We start from the raw sequence: 26,814 nt of genomic DNA, 5'->3' as shown, positions 1-26,814 counted from the left end.
AAATACAGGATTAATAACAACAACATTATATCCTTTTCTGATTTTCTGTGCTTTTGACACCCCTCCGCAGCTTTGCGTAGCACATTTTTTCATCTACATGACCATGTTTTCTCTAAGCTATTTTGCTATAAGCAGTATGAAAGCTGAGAACTGTGTTTTTTTCCATTGTCCTTTTTTTACAAATTTATAATTTCTTCCTTTGAATTACCCTACTGAAACATAAAACTAGGTGAGCAGGTGAGGTCTGGCACCGGTAAGGTGGCAAGTGATGGAACCCACGTGCCTAATCGTCCTCTCCCAGTGCAATTGCAGTGCTGCAGCCCCCCCCTGAATTCAGTGCGTGTGCTGATGAGGTGGACCAGCAAGGGAAGAGAATCAGGACCCACATCTAGCACTAGAGAAATGAAAAGCACGGGGGAATGGCGATGTTTTTCACATCACCCCTGCAGTAAAACCCAGGGAGAACAGCCCTGCAGAGCATCCCCCGCTACAAGCGGGATCTGAGGACCCAAAGCAGCCTCAGCCTAGCGCCACTCTTCCCGCTAATTAATGTCTTCCTTCCACCCGCACGGCCGCCCCTGCTCCCTCCTGGGCCTCACAGGAGCTCAGCAGCGGGACGAGGAGCTTGGGCGCCGAAGGAAGTGCCTCCTACATCTGCAGTGCCAGGGTCGGAGGACCCTGGCTCTTGGAGGGCAGCAGCCAACACCGCCGCTTCCAGAACCAGGGGAGAGAATGAAAAGCTCAGGACCGGGAGTCTGGGCGTTTCATTTTTCAGGAGTACTGAATAAACATGGGAATGTGTATTTAAAGAAGTTACCCAGCTTAAATAAACAACTGGGATAACGTGTTGGGTAATTGGATTTTCATAATCACCAGCTATGGCTTAATTGTAAGGTCGGGGAAGACCTGGAAATGACCTCACTAATGATTAATAGGCTTCAGTAACCTGGTGGCCCTCCGAGGTGGACAGGTGGAGCTTCCTTTTTAGAGCTTTCAAACAAACATTGCATTTTTTTTTTTTTTTTTAATCATAGTCTGTAAGAAAATCTGCTTCTGTAAATATATTATTAAAAATACTCCAGTGGTTTCTCATCAGTGGACTCGTTCCTATTACTCGGTTGTAAAGAGGGCAGTGAGTATGTAGTAAGACCCCACTCTGGGCTACTAGACAATACACAGACACAAGTGGTTTCCTGATTGCACTTATTCACGTACCCAAGTGGCTGCCCCAGCTGGTGAAACTTCGGAAGAGTTACTCTCATGCTGATTTTAATGTAATGTTGTCACGAATGTTTACAATTCCTCAGATTCCTCACATGATGCTCTTCCCCATCAAGACACAACCTCGAGGGGATGCTGGGGGAGATATATCATAACAAAATCTTGTCTAATTTGGCACAGACTATTAAGACAGGGAACATAAGGAATATAAAGTTATTTAAAGATAAAAAAGGATTGTAAACATTCAGAAATCAGGGAAAGCCCATGTGTATAGCTCTTTCACTCTAATTTGAAATGGAGAAGTACCAGTATGTATTCATGAGATATAAATATATATGTCCAAGAAAAATGAGTTGTCTAATTTGAAGTGTCACTGGTCTGATTGTGATTCCTTTATTCGAAACCTATTGGATACAAGGGATAGTTGCAAAAAATGGGCTTTGTTTTATATGGCACCTCCTTGTTGCTCGGTGGCAGCCTTGTCCAGTCTATCCAATAAAGTGGCAAAAGGTGGGCTCCCTACCTAAACTCTTTCCACCCAGGCAGTAAAAGAGAAGAGAAGAGAAGAGAAGAGAAGAGAAGAGAAGAGAAGAGAAGAGAAGAGAAGAGAAGAGAAGAGAAGAGAAGAGAAGAGAAGAGAAGAGAAGAGAAGAGAAGAGAAGAGAAGAGAAGAGAAGAGAAGAGAAGAGAAGAGAAGAGAAGAGAAGAGAAGAGAAGAGAAGAGAAGAGAAGAGAAGAGAAGAGAAGAGAAGAGAAGAGAAGAGAAGAGAAGAGAAGAGAAGAGAAGAGAAGAGAAGAGAAGAGAAGAGAAGAGAAGAGAAGAGAAGAGAAGAGAAGAGAAGAGAAGAGAAGAGAAGAGAAGAGAAGAGAAGAGAAGAGAAGAGAAGAGAAGAGAAGAGAAGAGAAGAGAAGAGAAGAGAAGAGAAGAGAAGAGAAGAGAAGAGAAGAGAATTCTTGTTTTCTGCTCTTTTCTATAGAAAGTGAAGAATTTAGCTGTCAGAGGAACACAGAGAATCTAAGGAGTTCAGAGCAGGACCTGAAACTATAAGCATCTTCTATTAGGACATACAAGCCCATGATGGGTTCAGGCCCTCTCTCATCTGTCAAGACAAGGCAATAGGTCCTGTTTCCAGCCCTGTTCCTCAGTATGGTGTTGAATGCTATAAAGAAGTCTGTGTAATTAATGTTAATATTGGCAATAGTTAGAATTGCTAATGTAAACATTATTAAAATATTGTTATTAACTGAAGCATACTTCTTCAAAAGTGATGCCTGTTTTTATGGAAGAATTATCTTGAGAGCTATTATCTATTGTATACCCTCTTATGGACTTTCTAAAAAGACTGCTACCCTTTAGGTAATTATTTTCTGCCCTATATTCAGTTTTTATCCAATGTGTAGTTTTTAATGTGTTAAATATGCAGCTAAAAACTATTTATTCTTTCCAGAGTAAGTTATTTGATTCTCAACACCGGTATTCGTCAATAATCCCCATAAATGGTAAAGGCTGTAAACTCAAAGTTATAATTAGATCAGGTATATTTTTTGTTGTTGTTAAAAAGGAAATAGCCTTTTTGCCAAGACTGTCAGTTGTAACAATGTAAAAGCCAAAGAAAATATTAACATTTTCACTGTACTTTGTTACTGAACAATGTGAATACTTTTCCTCTATATTAGGAAATCTCAGTCAGCTCTCCCAGAAGTATGTCTGGGTCTAAATCACTACCCCTTTCTCCGCCAAAGGTAGCCTAAACAGTTTTGGAGAGGTTCATTGCACACCTCTTCTGCGGATTTCTGGACTGTTTTCAAAAGACTGGATTTGCGATATACGCCCTCGGAGCCACCTGTTTGAGAGACTGCCTTTTTCCATGGAATAAATTGCTAGTCCTGATCAGAAGAGGCGCTTTCGCAGGAGGGCTTTTGTGAGAAAGTGGTCTAACAGGATGTTTTCCTTGAGAAGCGGCGATGAGCGGGGGTACTGGCTTCCCCTGCAGACGGGGGCAGTCCCCGGGGAGCTGGGATGGGGATGTGGTGCGGGACCCTCTGCAGGGTCCATCTGAGAGTGGCCACTACAGCAGGCTCACGGTGTGCCCACTTCCCACCACTGCAGATTTGGGAACAAGCACTGGTACCCCCAACAGGGGCTTTGGTACGATGCAGGGTGTGAAGTGAGCCATGGAACACTACTGGTAGCTCACACATCTATGAGTGTAGTCATTTCTGCTCAGGATTCTACTTCACTTCTGCCTACCTCCTAGCAAAATTCGCAGGATCATACCCCACCTGCTTCTCTCTGCCAGCAGAAATTGTCCTCATCCACCCTGGAGACAGGCAGCTGCCTTGGCTCCCTCTTGCCTCTTCCACCCCTTCTTCTGCCACTGACTCACTGTTACCACCTGGGAGCCTGGGCAGAAGAGCTCCTGCTGTCACCCACCCATCACCTAAGCTGAAATAGGCTTATGACAGTATGGCACAATGTGAGATTCACTGATTCCACAGCGTGATCTTGTCTCCTGGCCATTGTTGTTTTGTGTTTTGCTAAGTGACAGGTGAGTGACTGAAGTCATTTCTATTCACACAGACTGACATGATAGAAATGGTCTAATTAAAAACAGAATTACTGGGGGATCTGCTGACATGCATAAGAGGAAGGGAAGTGCATCAAAGTTCTGTCAGAACAAATAAAAAGTGTTATGTTGACATGGTTACAAACAAAGAAAAAAGCGATAAACCCTAGGAGTACTTATTCTGGTGTCAGAAGGAGATCAGAAAACAGAACAGTGCCACCAGCACTAAGTAAGGAGTCACAGTGTCTAAAATAACAAGTAATTCGCTCAAATATGTGTGCATACAAACACCTGTGGGCAACCAATAAATAAAGGACAGTAAAAAGCAAGTATTAACACAAGCGACTTTTGTTTCAGACCAGAGGAAAGCATTCCCCCAATATTAATAGTACGTGCCTCACAGATACTATCTGGTGATAACTGTACGATATTAATAATAATATGTGGTATTACTATTAAAGGGACAGTTGAATCTTAACAACATCCCAGTGTCCAGAGCAGTGCAGAGTTGCGTTCTGATCTGGCAGGATGACTATTATGAGAGACTGGAGATAGGGATCTTATGTTGTGGTTGTGTATATCTGAGCATGGCAGAGAAGTTAACAGCTTTAAGAACTCCCCTGTAAGTGTACATTAATCGAGAGACCATAATGTGCAGAGGTAGGAATGAAACTTGCATTGTCATATCTCTGTGCATAGCTGCTTGGTCAATGTTAGAGACGTTTACACTGAGCTGGGTATTCGTAGCCCGGTTCTGACAGCTGAACCTTACAGTCTTGTAGTACTGATTTCTGATTAGTAAACACAAAAACTTTGATTAGTGCCTACAAGTGCGTGTTTAGCCATCACAATACACAGAGCATGGATTTATTGCAATCAATATGCCTAAAGTCAAGGATTGAGTAGATAACATTTGATCAATGGGTTGAAACTATGAAAAAAAGACCATTTTCCTAAGTGTTGTTTGGAGAAAGTGACAAAAAGAATGACACTAAGACCAAGCACACAGAAGTGTGCTTTATTTGTATTTCCATGGCTCAGAGGTATTGTTGAATCCACTTTTATTTTCCTATAGAAATGTGAAATGTTGACTAATTTTATTGACCTGCAAGAGATGTTTGTCATTTCTAATAACCCCTCTGATTCTGTGACCATCCTTCCTCCTGGGATGCAGCTCATTTATTTTGGTTTATTGCCTCTCCCTTCTCTTCTACCTAGCATGAGACATTGTCCACTGCCTTGGTAGTCACAATGTGTGCACTACTTTTCCACTTATTTTTGCTGATTTTATCACTTTTTTCCCCTCCATTCTGTGTATTTAATTTGACTAGATTCTTAAAACTATGGGTGATATAACTGTGAATTTATTTCCAAGTTGTCATATGTATCAGTTAGAAATATATCCTCTTTTTTTTTCCTGTGAAACATTTCTTCCTTACTAGGTTGTCAATTTCACATTTGACATCCACAACAACTAAGGAGCATATAGAAAGCAGTTTCTGCTTCTAAGAATAATCCAAACAGTTGCTCCCTAGAACACTTCTTGCAGCATCTGTTATTAGATTGAAGAGGTAGGATGGTAAGTAAAACCTTGGTTTTTTGGCCACCCAGTGCTTCCAGTGAGGCCAGTCTTGCAGTCTTTGCATACCCAAATCTCCCAGTGACTATACAGAAAGTCAGGGTGCATAAATATCTCAGGATCAGCTGCATGAGTATGGGACTTACAGTAACACAGGTCTGATATAACTGTTTTGACTATTTTCTAACTCAGGCGAGGATCCAACGTCTCACTGACTTTGGATATGAGCAGTTTGGGAAGTGTTGAACCTTTCGTCGCTGTGCCAACCCCACGAGAAAAAGTAGCGATGGAATACCTGCAGTCAGCCGGACGTGTCCTGACACGGCAGCAGCTTCGAGATGCAGTTGCATGTTCTCATTTACTTCAAACAGAATTCATGGTGAGTTTAACAACAAGCGTTACATGAGGATTTTTTACATCATTGGCACAAGAGAAACTGTGGGGAAAAAATAATTGGGCAACACTTTAATGTCAAGGCAAAAATCATTTCCAAAGGGCAGATTAAATAGTTTCAAGGTAGTGTTTTATGTTTATGCACGAAAGACAGGTAAGGCCAGTGAGTGATATCCATGGCTAATACAGATTCCTCTTGGTTTGAAGTCCCATTCATAGATGGGATAAATGTCATATTAGAGCAACTGTACAAACAGCCAGGACTGTAATACAGTGACCGTTTCAAAGAGATCATAAAGACTATGATGACAGAAAACACAGTAATAACTGGAGATTTTGTTTATTCCCATGCAAACATAACATATGTTTCCAATTTGAAGACTAGATTTTTAGTTACTATAAATGACTTTCTGGAGCAGACAGGGATACCCACATTCAGTCAGTCCAAAATATCTTTAGCAAGAACTCTGCACAGCGAGCCTAATATACTCAAGACCAAAAAACCCGAAGTGTTCTACAAATTTATTTCATATTAAAAAGGGTAAGAATCTAAAATGAAGACAATGGCCAGGTAAAAACAAGTCAGAGCAGAAAAACTCGGTCAGGGAAAACACATTATTACATATTACTTTAAGAACACCCAAAAAAGACTGGTATTGCAAAACAGCCAGATGAATGAGGCTATCAGAAATAAAGAGACACTCTTTACAAGGGAAATCGAACAGAGCATAAGATGGAGCCAGTTGAATAAGAAAGTTGAATAAGGCAGACCAAAAAATGTTTTGCATTAAAAAAAAAGATATCATAACTTCACTTTTAAATAGATCAAAGCACAACGCTTACCAAAGAGTACAAGGATCAATGGAGGATCAAAAGTGTAGAAAAAGGATTTGGAAAATTTGAAGCAAAAAGAGAGAAGTGACTGCACTATTTGCTTCTGTGTTGACCATAGAAGAACTCATGGAATTTCCTACCTCTGTGGCAGGAGGAAACTCAAAGAGGTCACTGGATGATCTGTCTGATATTGGAGCTTTAATGGTAGAGATTCTAGAACAAATCAATAAAATTAATAAAAGCTACTGACTGGAACAAGCTAGTATTCACCCATGCACCCTAGAGGAGTTCCTATATGCAATTATTGATGTATTAACTGGGCAGGTACAACCTGGCACTTGGGCCCCAGCAGCTGAGGAATCAGAGGGCCAGAGGTACCAGGAGTTTTTCAGAAGGACTTCAGAAGAGATCTAGAGAACTGCAAGCCTAGAAATCTGATGTCTAAATCCAAGAAACTGGAGGGACTTATAATAAAGAAGCCAATAGATATATGAACAAATTAAATACAGTGGGGAATAATGGATCCAGTGTAGCACAGGAAGGACTGGTTGCTTCTCGGAGCAAAAGGAGGTCACCAGTGGAATCCCAGAGGCATTGGTTCTGGATCTGATACTGGCCAAATGCTCTCATGTCATCTGGAAAAGGGAAAAAATAGTAAGGTGGCAAAGTATGATGATGACACCGAATTACTGAGGGTAGTAATATTAAAAATAGACTTCAAAGAAATTACAGAAGGATTTTATGATGGTGATGAGGCAGAGGAAATTCATGGTTGATAAATAGTGTTATAAATTTGGGAGAAAATAGTTCTGTATACTTTGATGCATCCTGAAATAACAAAACTAAGAGTATTGGGAAAAGAACCAGAGGATAATATAGAAAACATCTTTGTGACATTGGAAAAATCTTATATAATATTCACAACTGCATGATTTTCATCTCAAAGCACACACTAAAGCATGGCGAACATGATCACAGACTAGAGCAGCTGCTGTATCAGGAGACACTAAATAGACAATGACTTTTCTGCCTAGGGAAGGGAGTGTGAGAGGCTCTAACAGAAGCCTATAAATTCATGATAGCAAGGAGAAGGTAAATATGGAGTGATTATTCATGGTTTTTCATGCTAAAAGAACAGTATCAGGTGACCAATGCAATACAAAGAAAAGCTTGTCCCATTCTAATTCCCTCAGGTTCCTTGCTACCAACTGCTATCAGAGGGTACCAGAGAGGAGAAACCTAACATAACCAACTACCCAACCCAAACTTAGCCTGACCTGTTTAGCTTTTACAACACATTGGCAAACTAAACTAAACAAGCAAAGCTTTTTAAGACTGGTTTAACAGCTCAAAATAAATAAACAGAGCCACATAGAAATGCGTGTCCTAACAAGACATGTCTTGAGCATACTACAGGTCTAACAAAGACATACAAGCAATTCAGTTCTTATTAAACATGCCAGAGTATGCAATCCCTCAAGTTTCATTTTGTTTTCAGTTTGTTCCTGTAAGTCAATAGAATAGATGATGAGTGCCATCTTACTCTAAAAATAGTTTTTCATTGTGAATAATTGCATCCTACAAACAAATAATTTTGTTCACCATTAAAAAGCCAGGGTTTATATTATAGTAATACCATGCGGTTAAGAAAAATAAATCCCTCAGTTGTTTTACCAAAAATTAGTCAGTGTGCATGAAAAAAACAACAGGCATCCAACATACTTTTATAACCAGTTATGCCATCAGTTCCATGCCATCCGGCTGCTTAGGCAGGAAAGATAGAAGAAATAACTTCATCATGTTTAAACCCCCTGTGTTAAGAGACAGACAACTTCACATCTTCATAGAATGCTGTTTACCTGTATCCACTCACACAACATATGTGCACGGCTTTGGGGAAACAGAGATACATGTTTTATTTGTCCCTCAGGGGGGCACAACATGAATTGGGCCATTCCATGTTTCCACTTCTTTGAAAAGATCATGACTTTCCTATTCCATTTTAAAACCATTTTTTAAAGTGTGTTTTAAGATGAAGCTGTTGAACAGTATCTGTTTAATATCTTCCTAGCTACAGATAATAACTTCAGTAGGAACTTGAGGCATGCAAAACACTCAGTATATAACCCTCGCTTGTTCTGCTCACTCAGCTTGTTTTAACTAGCTAAAGAAATACAGTAAGACAGACTTCTTGAAACTAAAATTATTAGTTCCCACAAAAACCTTCCAAGTGCTCAAAAAGTAGAGAAATTTTCAAAGTTTTCAATGGCAAACTGAAATATGAGCAGGATTTTCAAGGAACATAAATTGTCCAGCATATACTTCTTCAGTAGTCTGAGCTCCTACTCTTCAAAAGACAGAATGACTGAAGTTGGTGACAGGGCAGAACAGAAAGATTCACTATTTGCAGAATACTTGAATTTCAGAAAATACAGTCCTGCATGATAAAGTGCCAGATTGTTAAATCTATAAAATTTCGTTCTCATAAAACCTGAGGGATGGGTATAATGAATATCTGCCTGAATTTTCCTAAATTTTTGCCACATTTTTGTGAATGCTTTCGGAGACCCAAATTATATCTCTTCGAGTGTGTGAACAGTTGTAGCATTTAAAGGCTCATTTGAGCCAGAATAGCTTCTGTTACAAGAGTATCACCCCCAGAGGTGAAGCAGCCCATAAACAAAGGCATAAATTCATACACATCTATAATTGCATGCATGCAGCTGAGCACATGAATGTGTGCGGCTTATACATTATTTGTAATTATTTGTAAATAATTTGTAATTAATTAATTAAGATGTAAATATGCTTAATAAAACCAATCCATATATATTGTCTATATAGCTACAGACTTTTTATATTAATTTACACATGTACATGTTATTTGAAATCTGCTGGGCTTATTTGCCCCCATGTTAGCACGAACATAATCCTCATAATATCCTGATTTTTTTTTTTTTCTGGAGTAATCTCTTGCTTTTCACAGCCATTTTCAGAATGAGCGATTTGTCTGTGGCTGTGATCCATGGTGCATTGTCAGATTGCTCTCTGTGCCCTTGGCCCCACAATCACTCACTGCTGGGAGGAGCCCACTGACTAGAAAGTGTTTACAGGATGTAAGTGATTGATATTATTAATTGACCTTGTTGGCCCAGAGAAATGCACTTCTGTTTTCGACTTGCTGGCATTTCTGCATCTGTCAGTAACTCGCCAACTGGTTAACTACTTAAAAATTTCAGCAGGTATCGAGGGGGAGACAGCCAGGCAGCTGGAATGCCCCACTGACCACCGTCTCTTGTTGTGCAGGCAGAGGACTCTTCCTCACACATCTTCTTCCAATCTCTGTAGATGACAGATGTCGATCACATCAAACACAGGCTTAACATATTGCTCTCTCTCAGATTCTATACAGTTCTTCAGGGAAACCTTTCAGAAACCACACACCGGTGGCATTTATTCTAAGCCAGAACTGAACCAGTGAAGCTCTAGGTCAGCCACTGGCCCATACCAGAGCCAGTTAGAACAATTCGGAGCCCAAGAGCCAAGGGGAGTTTCACACAGGTCACCACTGGGAAAGGGTGAAAGGCAGAGGTGGGTATGGGGTAGGGGAGCAGGAGCTTGTTTGGTAGTTCCATGGAGGAGGAAGGCGCATCAGAAGCAGGACAGAGGTGAGATGGTTCAGCCTGAGAGAATGGGGATGAGGTTTATGCAGGAATGGAGGCTTACAAGTGAGAAGATCATTCACTTACCATGGGCATCATGTGGATGGTAGTACAAGATGCTGAAAAAGGATTGGGCGAAGTACCTGCAAGGATGGTGCATCTTAGCAGCAACACTTTGACTGGCCTGAAACAAGTCTTTCTTTTGAATGAAGAGATCAAGGAAGAAACTGAGTGAGAGAGAGAAGAATAAAGGTCCACTCAACACATGGGCATAAGGCAGAGAAGGTATAAAAATATAAACCAACACAGAAGTTGTGCCTCATGTAGAAAGATGTTCAGGAGCAAAGTTGGAAAGCAGAAAAGAATCAAAGCAATTCATTATGACCCATCTAAATTTTACTTAACTTTGCCTTCTGTTCAACCAGAAAAGTAAGAGTGTGTCTTGGTGAACCCATGTAAAGATCTGCTGTTCGGTGCAGCCTTGGCAAGCTTTTGGGGCCTTGTCCCTGTTCTTTGAGATAAAACCCACAGCAGCCAGTCATGCCGGACAGGACCAGAGCTTGGGCCTGAAGAACAGTGGCCATGCATGTGATCTGTGCCAAAGTCCTGGGCAAGCCTGCACCTCCGGAGTTAGAAACCATCTGATTTTACAGGAAAATCCCTAAGTAAAGTTTCCAGTAGCACAAGTCAAAGGAGATTTGCCCTGAGCAGGGTAGGAGCATACCTTTTGTGCCTCCTCATGTTCCTGTGTGTCTGTAAGAGGTAATTATTTAAAATGCCACTGTCTCTTTGGATAAATATGCCAGGCTAACAATGAAGTTTTCAAGTCCCTAGTAATGACTGGGCTTTTAAATAGATGTATTAATTTACTGAAGATTAAATTCCACCTTACCCTAAGATAATTGAAATAATGATGGCCAAAAAATATCAGTAAAAAATTAAGATTTGAGTCAACTGAAGCATTTTTAACGTGACTTTTCCAGATTGTTTTGGTTGGCAAAATGTCCCCCACAATCAGGAAAAACAAAAACCAAAAGAAGACACTATGTTTCATTTTACCATTTTCAAAGGGTTGTTTATATTCAATTGTAAGAACACTAACAATGTTTCAAGACCTCAAAATCAAACTTATTCTTGTCACCCTTAGAGCAAGTGAAAAATTTTGCTCACTGAAAAACTGGGGGATGTTTACTTTTCATGCTGGCAAACAATTTGAAAAATAGTACTTCTAAGCTGATCAGGAGTTGATAATTTGTGTATTTCTGGAACTTCAAGCAAACTGTCATATTAGTTACTTGCACATCTGCCTGTTTAAAGAAGAGAACTCAGAACAGTCACTAGAAGCTCACAATGGGAATCAAGAGAAATAGCTTCAGAATTTTATTATACTTTTGAGTCACCAAATGCAAAAGACTAAGGCACTTGGTTCTAGTATTCACTGTAAAAAGCAAGGGAAGTCTTTCACTGACATCGTCAAATGTTTGCTATATATTAATATTTAATTATTTTGAAAGTTCCTCCCCCAATTACGTAATATGATGCACTTTTCTGCTACAGTACTGCACTTTTCAACTCCACTTTTCTAGAACTATTGTGCATTTTAACCTCTCTCCCAATCCTGTAGAAACTTTGCTTTTAATAATTCATCAGAAGTGCTCCTTGGAAGTCACTCCTTCAATAAGCAGCTCCCTGTGTTTATTAAAGGAAGGGTGTTGACAGGCTTGAGGTGGGAACCACTTTTTTCTTAATAACTTTGATGTCAAAAGACAGTTGTGTAACAGCAGATGGCCTTCTGGTGATAATTTCCTGCATGACTCCCTTTGGAAACACCAATCTGATTTAATTTATTTTTTATAGGAAATACCAATGAATTTTGTGGATCCCAAAGAAATTGACATCCCGAGTCACGGAACTAAAAACCGCTATAAAACAATTTTGCCAAGTAAGTGAGTTAGTCCATGGTCTCCTGCTATGACATTTAGTCCTGCTTTGAGAATGTATTGCTGTAGAAATCTAACTGTCTTTGATTGTTGTGTACCTATTCATAAGTGTATTTATAGTCTGTGTAGAAAGACAACAAAAACCCAGTGCTGTAGGACTGGCAAATGCAGAGCTCTCAGTGGTTGCCTTTGTAGGTGCACACTTTGGCAGCATCCCAACCACATACTGAAATGCAGCCTGGGTGCATGTTGGTTTTCTCTGGAGCACAGCTCAGGCAGATGGGCAGAGACAGCTCTGCCGTGCCTCGCAGTAGCTCCCCCAGTCTGGAGGATGAGGGACCAAGGCTCTTGCCTCCATCACAGCCCACACTGTCTTGCAGTCACTGAATTCTCTCTGGTTGGGTCAAGCTTCTTGGGATCCTTTCCAACATTAAGTGCCCCAAACTACAAAAAATTCAAGTACATCCCATCCTTTCTTGTGGTTAACTTCCACCTTTGTAAGTCCTCTGGTGTGCTGGCTTTTTTTTTTTCTTCTCCATGCACCAGCTGGCTTTGTGGAAATCTGTTTATGCTAGTAAGAAAAACATTCTCACACAGTGCTGCCTCATCATTGCTCTAAGTTGTTATTGCTTTGCTATACTGCGTCTGTATTTTCGCTGGCCCAAATTCTTTATTTCTGACCACCTAACAATTGCTTTGTTATAAATAGAGGTGATTGAAAACTTTTCAGTGGAATAGTTTTCCTTCAAAATACACATTTCTCTGAAATTCCACTATTTTCTTACCATTTGTTGGGGGATAACGAGATATTCCATTCCTCTTTTATTAATAATTTTGTTTTGTGTTCAGTGTCAAAGTAGGTGGCAGTTTTAACACTGCACTAAATATAGACATGAAGAGTTCAGTTTTTACAAATTTTGACATCACCAAAGTGAAAAAGTTCAGTGATTCAAAACATTGGACAACACTCCCATAGAAAAATTTAAACACATCCCTTTGCTGATGTTTGGCATGAAGAATACTTTTTAAATGACAGCATATCCTGTCAACTAGAAATTTGTTTTCTAATCATCTCTATGAAGTCCTTGTAGGCCTATGTTAGATGTTAGTAATGCAAATTCACACACTTTAAAGGACAAGATTTCTCTCAGCAAGTCTGAAAGCATTGTAATTTGTTCACATCATACAAAGGCCTTGCAGTCAAATTAGTGAAAACTGATGGCCTTCAGCCTCTAGATAAGTCTCAGAAATGTGATACTTAGCTGGGCAAGAAACTTGTGTGGAGTCCTCATTTCCCTTCAGCACCCAGCAAAATTTCCATTGTCTTCAAGGTTAGCTCATCTGTTGCCACCAATATCTGCATGCATCTGTGTGCAATCGAGGAATGTCGAAGGGAATTAAAGAAAGTAAGTAACCGAATTCAAATTATATGTCAAATAATCAGAAACTTAGTGTCCCTTAGAATCTGGCCCAGTGTCAACAGGATGTACACGGTGGGTGAAATCCTGACCTGTTTGACGACAGCAGGACTTTTGCCATCAGCTGCAGCGGAGCCAGGATATCACCAAGCCTCCCTCCGCCCGAGGGGCGGATTTTTGGAAGTTCTCTTCCATAGCATCTCATGTCCGAGCTGCCCCAGCCACCATCAGGTTCACCTTCAGCAACGCCTTGTCAATGCGATGAGTCCCATTTCAATGCAGCACGTGTTTTGAATCGGGACATGACAGCTGTGCCGTGGTTGATGCTGATGAGCTTTGAGAACCAGAATGCCTTTGTGTTTTCACCTCCACTTAGCTGGGACATTCCACTAACTCCGCAGCACATTTTGAGTCCAAGCAGGCTGCCGGTGTGCACCACAGCTACTCACTGACAGGCGCTTTGTAACCGCCCCGATAGAAATCAAAAGGTCTGTTGTGTGTTAGCACCAGGCTTTTTCAAAGAAGATATTTTGAGGATTGAGGCACACGCTCATAATAAATACTCGCACACCCCACACCCAGCCTGAGAGGGTTTGGAAATGATTTGAGTGATTAAATAGAGCAGCCTTCCTGGTTTCCTGCTCAGATGATATCAACCCGCTGCTTCGCACACCCAGCTTTTCCATTCCCAGTGCTGGGTGTGTCTCCTGAATCAGGGCACCTGTGGTGACAAATGACATTTGAGCTGGTGAATTATCTCCTAAAAATTCCCAGTCCTGCCAGCTCCACCCTCTGCACTGTGGAGGATGTTCTCATTTTTTAAGAGATAATTCTGTGACAGGGTGCATGAGGGCAGGTTCACATTAATAGATACTACTCAGCCAAACACATTCACGTGAAATAAAATCAATGCCTAATGAAAAGTATTCTATATGGAAAACTATGAAGTGCAGGAAATTTTGTATTTCTAGGAAAGATGTTTCAGTTGCAGTGTGATGTAGTCAACGCTCTTCTGCAAACACTAGGATGCTCATGAAGTTTTCTAAGTGTTATTATTTTCATAATAATATGCTAACGCAACTAATGAGGAGACCATGTGGGATCAGAGGCAAGGTGGTTAAACCGTTCCTTAAAATCACTGTTTCTCCATCCTTCCTCCTGATGGCAACCCCAACACTGGTCCCGTTAAACCCCATTCTGTATCTTCAGACACCTTCCCTCTGCCACCCACCTACAGCATTTCTCACCCCCTCTGAGCAGGTTCCCAGTGCTGCACACAGATTTCCCAGTCTCTCACCAGAGTCACATCCTTGTGGCAAAACACCAGCCCCACTGCTCCCTCCTCATCCACTTACTCCACATCTTCAGCTTTGCCTGCTTGTCTCCTGCAGCCCCCGCTACATGTCCCCACAGCAGGACCTCAGCTTCAAAGCCCTCTATCCTTTCCCCTTCCTATCACACTTTTCCACCTCAAACCAGAAGCAGAATTCCTGTGGTCCTTCAGAGCATGCGTGGGCTCTTGCTTACAAAGGACCAAGTGGCTTAACGGTATTCTGTGGATATCTTCACATGTGCAACACATCCAAGGTACCTAGGTGTCGTTCCTTACCCTTTTCTAAAGAGAACCCTCAGGGCAAAATCCTGTGTGTGTAAGCACTCACACCATCACAGCAGATCCACAATAACATGAAGGTAGAAAGCACTTGGTGGGTCAGACCCACAAATCCACAAGCTGTGGCTTGAAGTGCCTGTACTAAAACTGTCTCTGGCACTCCAGCTAAAGACAAGGGGAAAGTTAAATCTAAGTTGTAGGAACAAAGCACTTTATTATGCAAGCTTATAGACAGATGCTGGAAAACTGTTCTCTCGATGCTGAGAATTTTCATGCTCTCTTGCACTACATTCTTGACTACGAATGGTTGTGTTTGCTCCAGTCCTACTCCATAATGAAGGCAATAGAATCACCAGCAGGGTTTCAAAGACTAAAGAAAAAAAATATTTTCAAAGCAGAACAAGAAAAGCTCTTTAATCTTAGTGGAATTCAACATGGTTTCATCAAAGCATTTTTGCATATCTATGTGACCTGACAAAGTGTGTCCTAGTTGTGGTCACCAGTATCATAACAGCTATAAAGTTTGTAAATAGCCAGTGTTATCATAATTTATCTGTTAGACTGCATAGTTAGAAATGTAAATGGATAGTAGGCAGACCTTATTTTTAGTAGATAAGAAAGATTCCCTTTGCATGAATGAAACTTTATTTTGTAATACTGAAGCATGTTTTAAAATGCAGAGGTGCTCACCATGAGAAATCTGTTAAGTTTTCCATTGAGAAATCACAGATCATATTGTAAGTGCCAGGAAATTATTCCGATGAGATTGAAAAATGATGCATAGTTTACAGGTGTTCTATACATGAGGTGTTTTGAGGCAGCTGTATTATTTGCAAGTCTAATAACCTATTCCCCACCTGGCAGAGACTGGGAGTTCAGTCCGGTATGATTCTTCCACGTCCTGCATTACAGTGTTTACCAAATATTATAATAGCAGTATCCATAATTCATTTAAAGGCTGCAAGCAAAACCAGGTAAAATAGAGGTGAATGAGTTTCAAAATGTTTCAATATTTGAAAGATTTATGAGCTTTTGGGCTGCAAGTGTTAGAGCAGTCTGCCTTACCAAATTTTCTTCTTTTCCTGCTCACAAAATAGAAATACCTTAAGGACAGTCCTTCTCATAGTATTTCAGTCCTACTGTTGGTAAGCCATCTAGGACAGGACCAGGAGTGACGAATGACTTATCCTGGAAATGCTACAAATGCTAACACATCCATACTCCAAAGAATTCAGAACATAGTTGCAGTCGAAATGGAAGATGAAAAAGCAACTACAGCACATCGTACCCACCATATAATGAGTACAGCCTTTGCAGTGGGACAAAGCCCTGGGTCTTCATGACAAAGTGGTGTTCCTGGAGTGGATGAAGCTTCACTATCGATGGCAGTGGGCGAGGCTGCCCAGCAGTGCCACCATATAGCCCAGGTTGTTCCCTGCACTGGACTATCTCATGGGGACAAGCTACAGCCCCTTTAACACCCTCCTGTTCTTCAAGCCAGGTAAATTCAGGCCAATATTAATTTCTTAAAGGTGGAATTAGAGGATGTTTCTTCTACTCTAACAGGGGAGCTATTCCAGACCTCCTAAATACATGGAAGAAAACAGCAGTAGTTTTGCCTCAGTCAAAATTGTAGGATACATTTTTTATTAGTAATTATAAGTGCTTAACAGCTCTGCTGCATTTCGAGATGCTGTACAAACACTGATGAATTCAGCCTTGCAACCACCATCTGTGTCTTTCTGCTGTAGCTTCAAACTCTCTGACTTTGCCATCCTCAAGGAAAAAATTATTACCTCCAAGGTATTTGTCATTCAGGAGGAAACTAATTACTTCCATTTGTGTCTGTTGATTGCTTAGTGGCTCTGGATCTTTAGGTTTTCCTCATTTCAGAGCTGAGTTTACAGCACTTACCTATTTCATAACTCATCAGGACTGTTAATTTATAAAAGATTCCCATTCGGAAGAAGCGTTTGTTTTGTTGATTGGAGTTGGAAGGAGGTCTCAGAAATTGTGAAATTGATTTAGGTGCTCCTTAGTAAGGGAGGGATTTATCTCAAGACATCGTAATTAAACTGGATGTTGAGTCTGCTTGGAAGAGGTTTTTTAAGGTAGGGGTCAAGCTACACCAGAATGAGAGGCATTGTGTGAGCTGGAGGAAGCGGGTGTTTTTTCAAGGCCATGTAGCCTGAGGCATTTGTGGAAAGGGCTAATAATCACTCTGTGCTGAAAAGGAATGAGAGGTTTCCTGTCCTCATATTGTTAAGGGGAAAAAAAAAAATAAAATAAAATAAAAAAAGCTCTAAGTGAAAGAGTTTGGAAAGCTAGTACAAAGAGATTTTAATACAAGCTACCTAAAGTTCATGTTGTGCTGTTAATGCAGAGGGCAAGACTTCCATGCACTGACTTTGAACTACAAGTCATGCATTCATTTGCACAGATTAAGAAACATACTTTCAAAACACCAGCCTGAGTCTTGCAAAGGCTCCACTCCTGTGACCTCCAGTGGGAAAAGGACCTAAAGTATGTTTAGGATCATCCATCCTCTTCCTTTGATTTGCAAAGGCTTTATCTTGTTCTTAGGAACAGGATGAAAAGTTATGAAAGAACTCCAAAAGCAACTCTGAAAATACCAGTTTTTGCTACAGTGTATGTACATCAATTATAAATTTCTTGCATAAACAGCAGGGCCACAATAATAAATAGTGGTTTTGTACCACTCTCCAGTTCACATCCACATATCTATTTTTGAATACATTGCCTAGATTGCATTCAGCAAAGCAGCTATCCAGAGACTATTTCCAAACCAATAGGTGTAAGTATACTGTCAAAAAGCTGCTGATTCTAATTAATTAAGAAAAGTGCCAGAAAAAAAGATGATTTTTTTCAGCACAGAAATACTTACATATGATTTTGTTAACAGTAGAATATTTTTTTTCAGAGAAAATGTAAAGAAAGTCAAAGTGTGCCCCTAGACACCCCCAACATAGGCACCTCACCCGCCTTCTCCTTATCCCTTTCTGTTATACTATCTAATCGAGAATTTACTGGCTTTAATTCCAAAAAGGTAATATGTGGAGGATCACGGCACCACAAAGGAGCAAGCAAAAAATTGCAGGAGGGATTTAGTAACCCCCAGTTGTATACTCAACAGAACTGGCCCCCACTCCATTCTAGATCATCCAAGACGATGGAAAAAAGAAGAGCGTGAAGGAAAATGTTCCTGTATTTTGGCATTGTGTCTCCAGTCTTGTACATATGGATGGTCACAAATTGTGTCAGATGAGAACACAGGACTGAAGGGAAGGATATGGATTATCTAGTCCAGCCCCTTACAGTGAACTTAAATTGGTAGAAAAACACATAGCTGATTTCATCCCAGGCAGAGGGAGCTTTTCTTAATTTAAATTCAACTGTAGTCATTGGAACAGTACAGTTTCAGGCAAAGATATCAAAGTTGAATCCAAAGGACTTGGTGTAATTTTCTGGCATCATACAGTGATATGATTCGGGTTTCAGAGACAGTCTAGGCAGGTCAGCTTGATACTCAGCACAGGTAGACCAGACCTTGTTGAACATTGCCCAGACCTGATAGTGTTGCTTCAATTCCCACAGCTTGCTGAGATACCTTCGTTACATGTATTGATCCTTTGCAGAAGGAAGAATTTGATGCATAAAGCTTTAGTGCTTGACAGCGCCAAATAACAGTAGATTATTTTCTTCAACAAGTCTTTGACTCTCTATAGAAATCTTCTAATTATGGGTTTTCTTTTCAATTTCCATCTTCCTTGTGCTCTTAGATCCTCTAAGCAGAGTGTATTTGAAACCAAAAAATCCATCTGACTCCTTGAGTACCTACATAAATGCTAACTACATTAGGGTAAGTAAATGTACACTCTTCATGTGCTTTTGAGACAATATTTGATTTTCCACGTGAACAGCTGATATTGCCAAGGTGCCACTCATTTTATTCCTACCCATCTTCATTGATAATTCCTAATATTTTTGTCTGCGTTGGTGTGATAGAAATAGTTTCATGAGCTGTTTGTGAAAAAGACCACATAGTCATGAATGTACTAAAATGGTTGCAGTAAGAAAACAATTTATCAAATACGTGGGAAAAAAACATTAAGAAACACGTGCATTACTATTTGTTTACTTCTGTATTTACTGTTTAATATTGTCCTACTGCCTTATAGTAAGGAAAAGAGGGTTACCTTTTAACAGTGACAGATATACCAGTATTTTGGTAAAGAGAAGATCAGAGTCAACAGCAATATAAGCTGTATGGTTGCTCATTGCAATCATGTTATCCAAAACTAAACTCAGTGGTGATGAGTTTTTGTCATGCGGAACTATATCAATTGATAGTCTTGAAATCAGCAGATATATAGTTTAAAAAATACTGTAACAAGTTTGTGAAAAGGAGCAAAACTAGATGTGTTAAATATACACATGTGCACCAGCACACACACTCATTCACATTTTACTCCCTATAGTGAATGCTTACATGACTTTACCTGCGTGAACCCTGTTGGAAAACATTATTTCTAAGTGTCATCTGTGTTATAATTCTTGATGACACACAAACCCTGAGCCGTCTTGATCCCATGGCACAGTGTATGCTGAATAGACTACTAAGACACTACTTCAGTCATGTTTTAGGAGGGCAGTTCTCTACCTACAAAATTGAATGTTTAATTAGAGTTATGTACCAGATCCTCAGCTGGAAAAAATGTAAAATTTGGCCCCAGAGCTCTACAATGATGTTGCTTACTGAAATAACAGTACGTGAATATATACATACACATCCCCCATGCCCCTATACCCTGCTTCACTTTATATCCTGTACTTTCAGTGTTTGGTATGAAAGACATCATCATGTAACTAAGCAGAGCAGTTCTCTTTGGAGAGCAACTCTTCCAGCAGCCACGCTGTGTTTTGAGTCCTTTGAGGTCTCCCTTTTTCCCATGCCACCACCCTTCAGGCCAACATACGGTGATTTCTCCTGCTGCTAACGCCAGTTGGACTGTCAGCAGCAGAAGAAAAAAACCACAACCCAGTGATGAAGTGAAATTTCATATCCATTTGTGCAATATCATTAGGCTTGCTGGGATCCTGGCAGACGTGTCTTGGACAAAGTATGTTCAGGTAGATTGGTGAATAGAAGGAGGACTGTTTGGACCAGCTGAAGATCTATCCCATTGATTCATGCAAGGAGTAGTAGCTGTCAGAGAGAAAGAAACCCAAAAGCATGACCGATGGCTAGAGGCTCCCCCACCACCTCCAGCCATTCTCCATTCACTCCTCCCCATCAGCCACTGCCAGGCTCTCCTCATCTGCATTACTGTTGTGCACCCTATCACTGCGCAAACTCACAAGTTCTCCTTCTCACTCGAAAAATAAGAAGGCAATCTCTTGTTTTTCCCATTTCTTCTTGCTTTTCCCTTTCCTCTGCTTCCCTACTGTCTGCCTAACCTTTCTTTGATTTCCTATATACTTGTGTATCTCGGGACTCCCTGTGCTGATATGTTGTCCCTCCTATAAGGTCTCATAAAAGCTCTTTCTGCTTAGCTAAGATCCACTGCAGTCTTTGACTCCATAAGCATTCCAGTATTTTAAATCTTTTTTCCTGACACAAATCTTCATAGAAACCAGTTTTATAGTTCTACTTTTTTTTTCCTGTGGCTTGTTGACTGTAAGCTATCTTGTAAACACTCCAGCAATATAAATCATGGATTAAAGTACCGCTGGATAATGGAAAGCCCCAACAACTTGGAAAACAGATTAAGACAGAAGAAGCCAAGTAAGCAGGGAAATTTGAGAGGGATTGATGTATTCTCAGGACTATTCTGGTCCATCAAATCAGTAGTTTCCAGAGGAAAAACTGTTCTACTGAAAAATTTCTGATCTGCTCTACTGTTAGTCATAACTGCTATCAGTTCAAATAACTTTCTTTTTTTAATTCCAGATTCATTTTTCTACTCTTCTAGAACATTCACCTGCAATTTTGGTCGACCACGTGAATTATAAGTAAATGCTTTTGTATCTGTTTCTAAACCAGGGATACGGAGGTAAAGAGAAGGCTTTCATTGCAACTCAGGGACCCATGATTAATACCGTGAATGATTTCTGGCAGATGGTTTGGCAAGAAGATAGCCCTGTCATTGTTATGATCACAAAGCTGAAAGAAAAAAATGAGGTATGACAACTAGCCAAACTGATAAATTATTCCTATGGCTGCATACTGTAGAAAGAACCTTAGCAGGTATGGGAGGGAGCTAGCAGATAACCAGCTCTTAAATACTCTGGTAATGGGTAATATGAAAAGTAATATTGAGGTAGCAAAATACACCAACTGCAATTGCATAGCAATCATGAGAGATGTATTAAAAAAAAGACAAAAAGGAACTCCATTTTCTAGATCTGTGCTCTTGGGTTCATAACTTTTAAAGAAACAACTCATTTGTCTGTTGGTCACCTCTGTACTTATTGTTACTTTCTGGTATATAAAGAATAGATGATTAGTGTTATGATTAGAGGTTTCCTGACATGGTTGAAGTTTGCACTTTGTTATAACGGCAGGTGTTGAATCCATTCCTGATACTACAAATTTTCTGGACCATCCCAGAAGATTTGGACCATCCCAGTTTGGGCTCCCAAGTGCCAATACCATGGGGGGTCTTAGCCAAAATGGAAATACATGGTTCTTGACCTTAGTACCAAGTAGAGATGACAATTGCATTTTAATTGCTAATAGCCATCTACCTGCCTGTTATACATTCTGTGATTTTTGGATCCATTCCCAATTGCATCTTTAATAGCTTTATTTAGTATTCATGTAAATTGTTGCCAGGCTTTCCTTGATAGTGCCAGAGTCCATATTTGTGACTGCCAGACATTAGGAATGAAAATCACTCTCCTGTGCAGAGAGCCAACACAAAACTCTGTTCTGGAAGACTGAATATTAAAGAAGTGATTTACAGGGCTTGTGGACAAGACAGAGACAGATATAAAGGAGTTTGGCTTTTTTCTCGAGTCCAAACTGCTAGACTCAGTAGCAATTCCCAGTTCCAGGTAGGTGCCTCAGCACCTTACCAGGTAAGCACCAGGGCCATATTGCTCCTGTTCCACTCACACCCCTGCTCTTCCAACTAAGATGTATGTGATGATAGAGAAACAGAGTTTATTCAGGCAAAATTCCCAGTCTGAGTGATCAAGGGACCAAGATCCTGAATGCATTCACAGGGCTCAGACTCACTGCTCCATTTAAACATGGACTCGGTAGACACACTCTTCTGTCTTCTGCCCGTGACCACTGCTTGGCTCTTTGTCTTTATGAGTTTGGGCTTCTAACATAAACTTAAAATGCAGTGGATTTTAAGAAAGCTATATGTAAAAAGTGGGTTAGTGCTGTAAAATATCCCAAGACATATTTCCAAATAAGGTGCCATTTTTCACTGGACTGTTCAAACAAGTGTCCAGAAGCCCACATTAAAAAGATTACTCCTAAAAACGTAGAAAACTTAGCCCAACCTAACTGATCCAAAGAATAAGTATTTCACTGAGGAAATGCTGACTGTTCAAACACTCACATCTGACACTGTGTAAGAAGAATGACTTGAAAGAAGTGCCCGGTGGTTTCCATCACATCAGGAAGCCCTGTGTTTACCTGAGTTACGCAGCCTCTAGGCACTGGTGTTTATCCGCATTGTTGTGGCCTGGCAGTGGTAATTTCCTCCTAATAGAAAGGGTGGGGAATCTCAAATTGTTCCCAGGCTATATAGAGAGGCTGTGTTTGCACAAGCTGTCCTGTCCTGTCGAGAAACCTTAGGAACTCTCCCACTGTTAGTGGGTTCCTCCTGAAACCTTGCTTGCTATTGAAAAGAAAACAGCTTGACTAGTGGCAGTGCTCAGCGTATTAACTTCACTGTTGAAGTATTTGCTCTCTATAGGGAAGGAAAGAACAGATGTTAGCGTAATAGCACTTCATTTTTTTTCTTCTCTGTGGTCTGCTTTATTTCCATCATTCTTGGGGAGGTGTATCTGCAATATACAGACATACAAATACCTTCATATTTGAAAGCATATTTATCCACTTATTCACATCCACACCTGCACAAATAAACACCCATACCTGATTCTCAGGCATAGGCCTCATTCCTTGGTGTAACATCAGTCAGACTCCATTTAAGTTATAATATACTATAATATATAAAGTCATGTATAATGAGCGTCACATGAAAAACTTTAATCTCAACAATAAACTCAATTGTTTAGCATAAGTAAAATTATGTGGGACATTAGTGTGCTGGTTCAGTACACTGATGTGACGAATTTGCAATAACAATGGGAATTGTGTGAAATTATGATAAACAAAGGTTTCTATAGAGTTATTTCCTTCCATGAGATGAAAAAATTGTTAAGATTCACTGTGGTAACAGTGTTTGTAAGATCGAAGAAGATATAACGTGAAAGTAGAGTGCTGAGCAAAATACTCATTTCAGCTGTGTGAAAAAAAGTTGAGCACTAGATTATTGGATTTTCCTTCCTTTTCATTTTGAAGTCTGACCAAATAAATGAGATTGATTTGTAAGCAAGAATAATGCTGAAGGAACTATGGATGCTGGAGTATTTTAAGCAGAATCTATAAAACCTGTCCTCAAAAATACACAATATCCGAATGAATTGGAAATCTACCTGTACCAGGAAAGTCCATGGTAAAGGAGCTTCTGCCTGCATAAATGAGAAGCTTGGAATTCTAAGCTATAATTTTAGGGTTAATATGAGGAAAAACACATCTCATCTAGTGATCTAGGTACCCTTCCTGGTCACTGAAGAGCAGTAACCTCCAGAGGGTGATCCATCCTGCTCTAAGAGAATGAGATCAATCACCCATTTAAAGTGATCATCTCTAATTCTGTAGGAATATTTTAGGACATGATCTTACAAAGCTTTATCCGTGAGACACATATAAACTTCATGTCTTACTGAGTTTACTCAAGACAACTGAGCAATGGAAATTAGACAAGTATGTGGAGTATAAGAATTTTATAGACTTTTATGTAATTTTATAGAGAAATTTACAGACTTCTGTTGTATCAGCTGTTTTTCATGGTTATGCTATGTACTCCATAGAGCATACGCATTTAGTTTGCCTTCAAAACTTACTAGCAACATTACCTGTTAACCAGGAAGCATATTTTGGGAAGTGTAAATAAAGAATACTGTGCAGTGTTCTGCAAGAAGAAAGGGCTAGTACTGACAGATGCATTAAACAATGCACATTTATTCATCTCATGTAAATCTTGTTGTCACTAATTATTTTGGACAATCTTTTTAACTCACTGTTTAAAGCTCATATTATTTTTCATGTAACATTTTTTCCCTAAATTTGCCTATAGGCATGCTTATCTACACATAGCAAAGTAGATTTTGGAATTCAGAAATCAAATCCAACCTTTTACAGAATTTACAGAAGCTTCTTTGAAGATTACTTTTTAGTTGAGTGTTGGCACCATAGATATGTCTTAGGTTTCAGTAAAACTTAAGCAGATTTCATCCTAATTTTGAGGATTTTAGTATATGAAGGCAAATCCTGCAAGCCCTCTGAAAGTATAGCTCTCATGCTTGAGTTAGTAGTGGCAATAAATAGATGACAGGAGTAAAAAGGAATTCTGGAAATGAAGCTTTGTTGTAATTGTTCATTACTGTTGTGCGATGGCCTGGTTATTGGGACATTTAATGTGTAAATTTGATGGCATAACTATATTGAAAAATAAACAAGTGGAGCTGAAGTAGAGCAACTTCACTAATATTTGAGAATTATTAAACTTATTTTGTTCTGGGTCCAAATCCATGGAAAGTAAAGCAGGTAAGTAACATGTCAGCTGAGCGAGCCTTGTCCCTTCAGCGGAACTGGGGGACAAGGCCGCGGCAGGAGCACTCAAGGAAAGTCTAAAAAGCCTATGCTCGTGAGAATGGACCGACCATGGCAAAGAGCTGGTGCCAACCCCAGCCTGAAGCAGGGCCACATCCTGCTGAGGAGCTTCCCATGGAGCCCAGCACCCAGCAGGCCTGGGACAGGGCACACAAGGAGACAGGGCAGGGGACAAGGGGAGCCTGGGCCTGCAGCCCTGTCACTGTGGGGAGGACAAAGGCTGAAATTAATTACAGGTCATGCGAGAGATACTGTTCGTTGTATAAACTTCCTGTTCATGTCAGAGAATCTTGTGTGGGTTTTTTTGCTTTGGTGTTTTGTTTTGGTGGTTTTTGAGGTTTGGTTGGTTGGTTTTTTATTTTGTGTTTGCTATTTGCTTGGTGTTTTGCCTTTTAAAAAAGTCATTTATTTGCAAAAGTTTTATGAGGAGCAGCTGAGGGAACTGGGGCTGTTTAGCCTGGAGAAAAGGAGGCTGAGGAGAGACCTGATCGCTGCCTACAACTACCTGAGAGGAGATTGTAGCATGGAGCGGGTTGGTCTCTTCTCCCAAGTAACAAGTGACAGGATGAGAGGAAATGACCTCAGGTTGCACCAGGGGAGGTTTAGATTGGACATTAGGAAAAAATTCTTCGTGGAAAGTGTTGTCAGGCATTGGAACAGGCTGCCCAGGGAAGTGGTGGAGTCACCATCCCTGGAGGTGTTTAAAAGATACATAGATGTGGTTCTTAGGGACATGGCTTAGTGCTAGTGTTAGGTTATGGTTGGACTCAATGATCTTGAGCTTCTTTTCCAACCAAAATGAGTCTATGATTCTATGAAAAGGCTAATCAACGGGATTTGAAAGATGGCAGGAAGATATTTTCCATGTGAAAATTAGAAGATTCCCACGCTTTTGGCTGCCATGCAAATTTGGTTAGGATTTCTTTTTCTTGAGCTTAAGTGTCTTTTAAAAAATCCTGCTTGTAGCTGTTACGTGTTTGCTGACTACGCAGATGGTTGAACGTTCAATCCCAAACTCACAAAATATGTGACCTATTTAAAAAGTGCTGTATGAATGAATATGCTTAAAGGGAAACTATGTGGCCTGAAAGAACAGCAAGGAACAGAATCAGGACCAGCACAAGGAGTGGAAGTTGTGGACTACATGGGGATAAGACAAGTGAATTCTTCCTTTTTTCTGATATATGCTGTAGGCAATAAGCTTTTACTGATTACAGACATGGAGCTAGACAGCAACCCTCATAACCATTGTGTTTGGCTTTTGAACAGGTTTAAAATATACCTACTTGAGACCAGTGCAATTTTCTCTAAGGATCATACAATAGCTTGAGGCAACTTACTCTTTTTTTGACGATGCTCCTGGGATTTTCTGTATTATTTTTTGTATGTTTGATATGTTTATCCCTCCCATCTTCATCTTCATCTTTATCCCTTTATTATAATTAACTTCCAAAAATATGCTAATTCCCCCAAATATCTGTCTTCTTAGGGGTGCCTGAACCAGCTGATCCCAGCTCAATTTGCAAGGCTATTTTTTAAGGCAGTAACAAGCGGTATTTTGAAAAGGTGCATGGAGACTGTGTTAAAAATAATCCATTGTATCTCACTAAATGTAGACAGACTGTTAAATGAAAGTTATTTTAATGAA

General features: G+C 40.1%; 1 protein-coding gene across 2 annotated transcripts in view; it reads left to right on the top strand.

Moving 5' to 3' along the window:
• Window positions 1–26,814, top strand: part of PTPRR (protein tyrosine phosphatase receptor type R) — a 148,559-nt gene that overhangs the window by 106,507 nt on the left and 15,238 nt on the right. For both annotated transcript variants that reach the window (XM_065040371.1, XM_065040375.1), the window contains 4 exons: window positions 5,560–5,746; window positions 12,114–12,198; window positions 19,027–19,106; window positions 21,291–21,428. In XM_065040371.1, coding sequence (XP_064896443.1) covers window positions 5,560–5,746; window positions 12,114–12,198; window positions 19,027–19,106; window positions 21,291–21,428 — 490 coding nt within the window. The remainder of the gene's footprint in view (window positions 1–5,559; window positions 5,747–12,113; window positions 12,199–19,026; window positions 19,107–21,290; window positions 21,429–26,814) is intronic.

This window comes from Columba livia, chromosome 1, assembly GCF_036013475.1.
Source record: "Columba livia isolate bColLiv1 breed racing homer chromosome 1, bColLiv1.pat.W.v2, whole genome shotgun sequence".
Classification (NCBI taxonomy): Eukaryota; Metazoa; Chordata; class Aves; order Columbiformes; family Columbidae; genus Columba; species Columba livia.
This window is presented reverse-complemented; position numbering and strand designations above follow the sequence as displayed.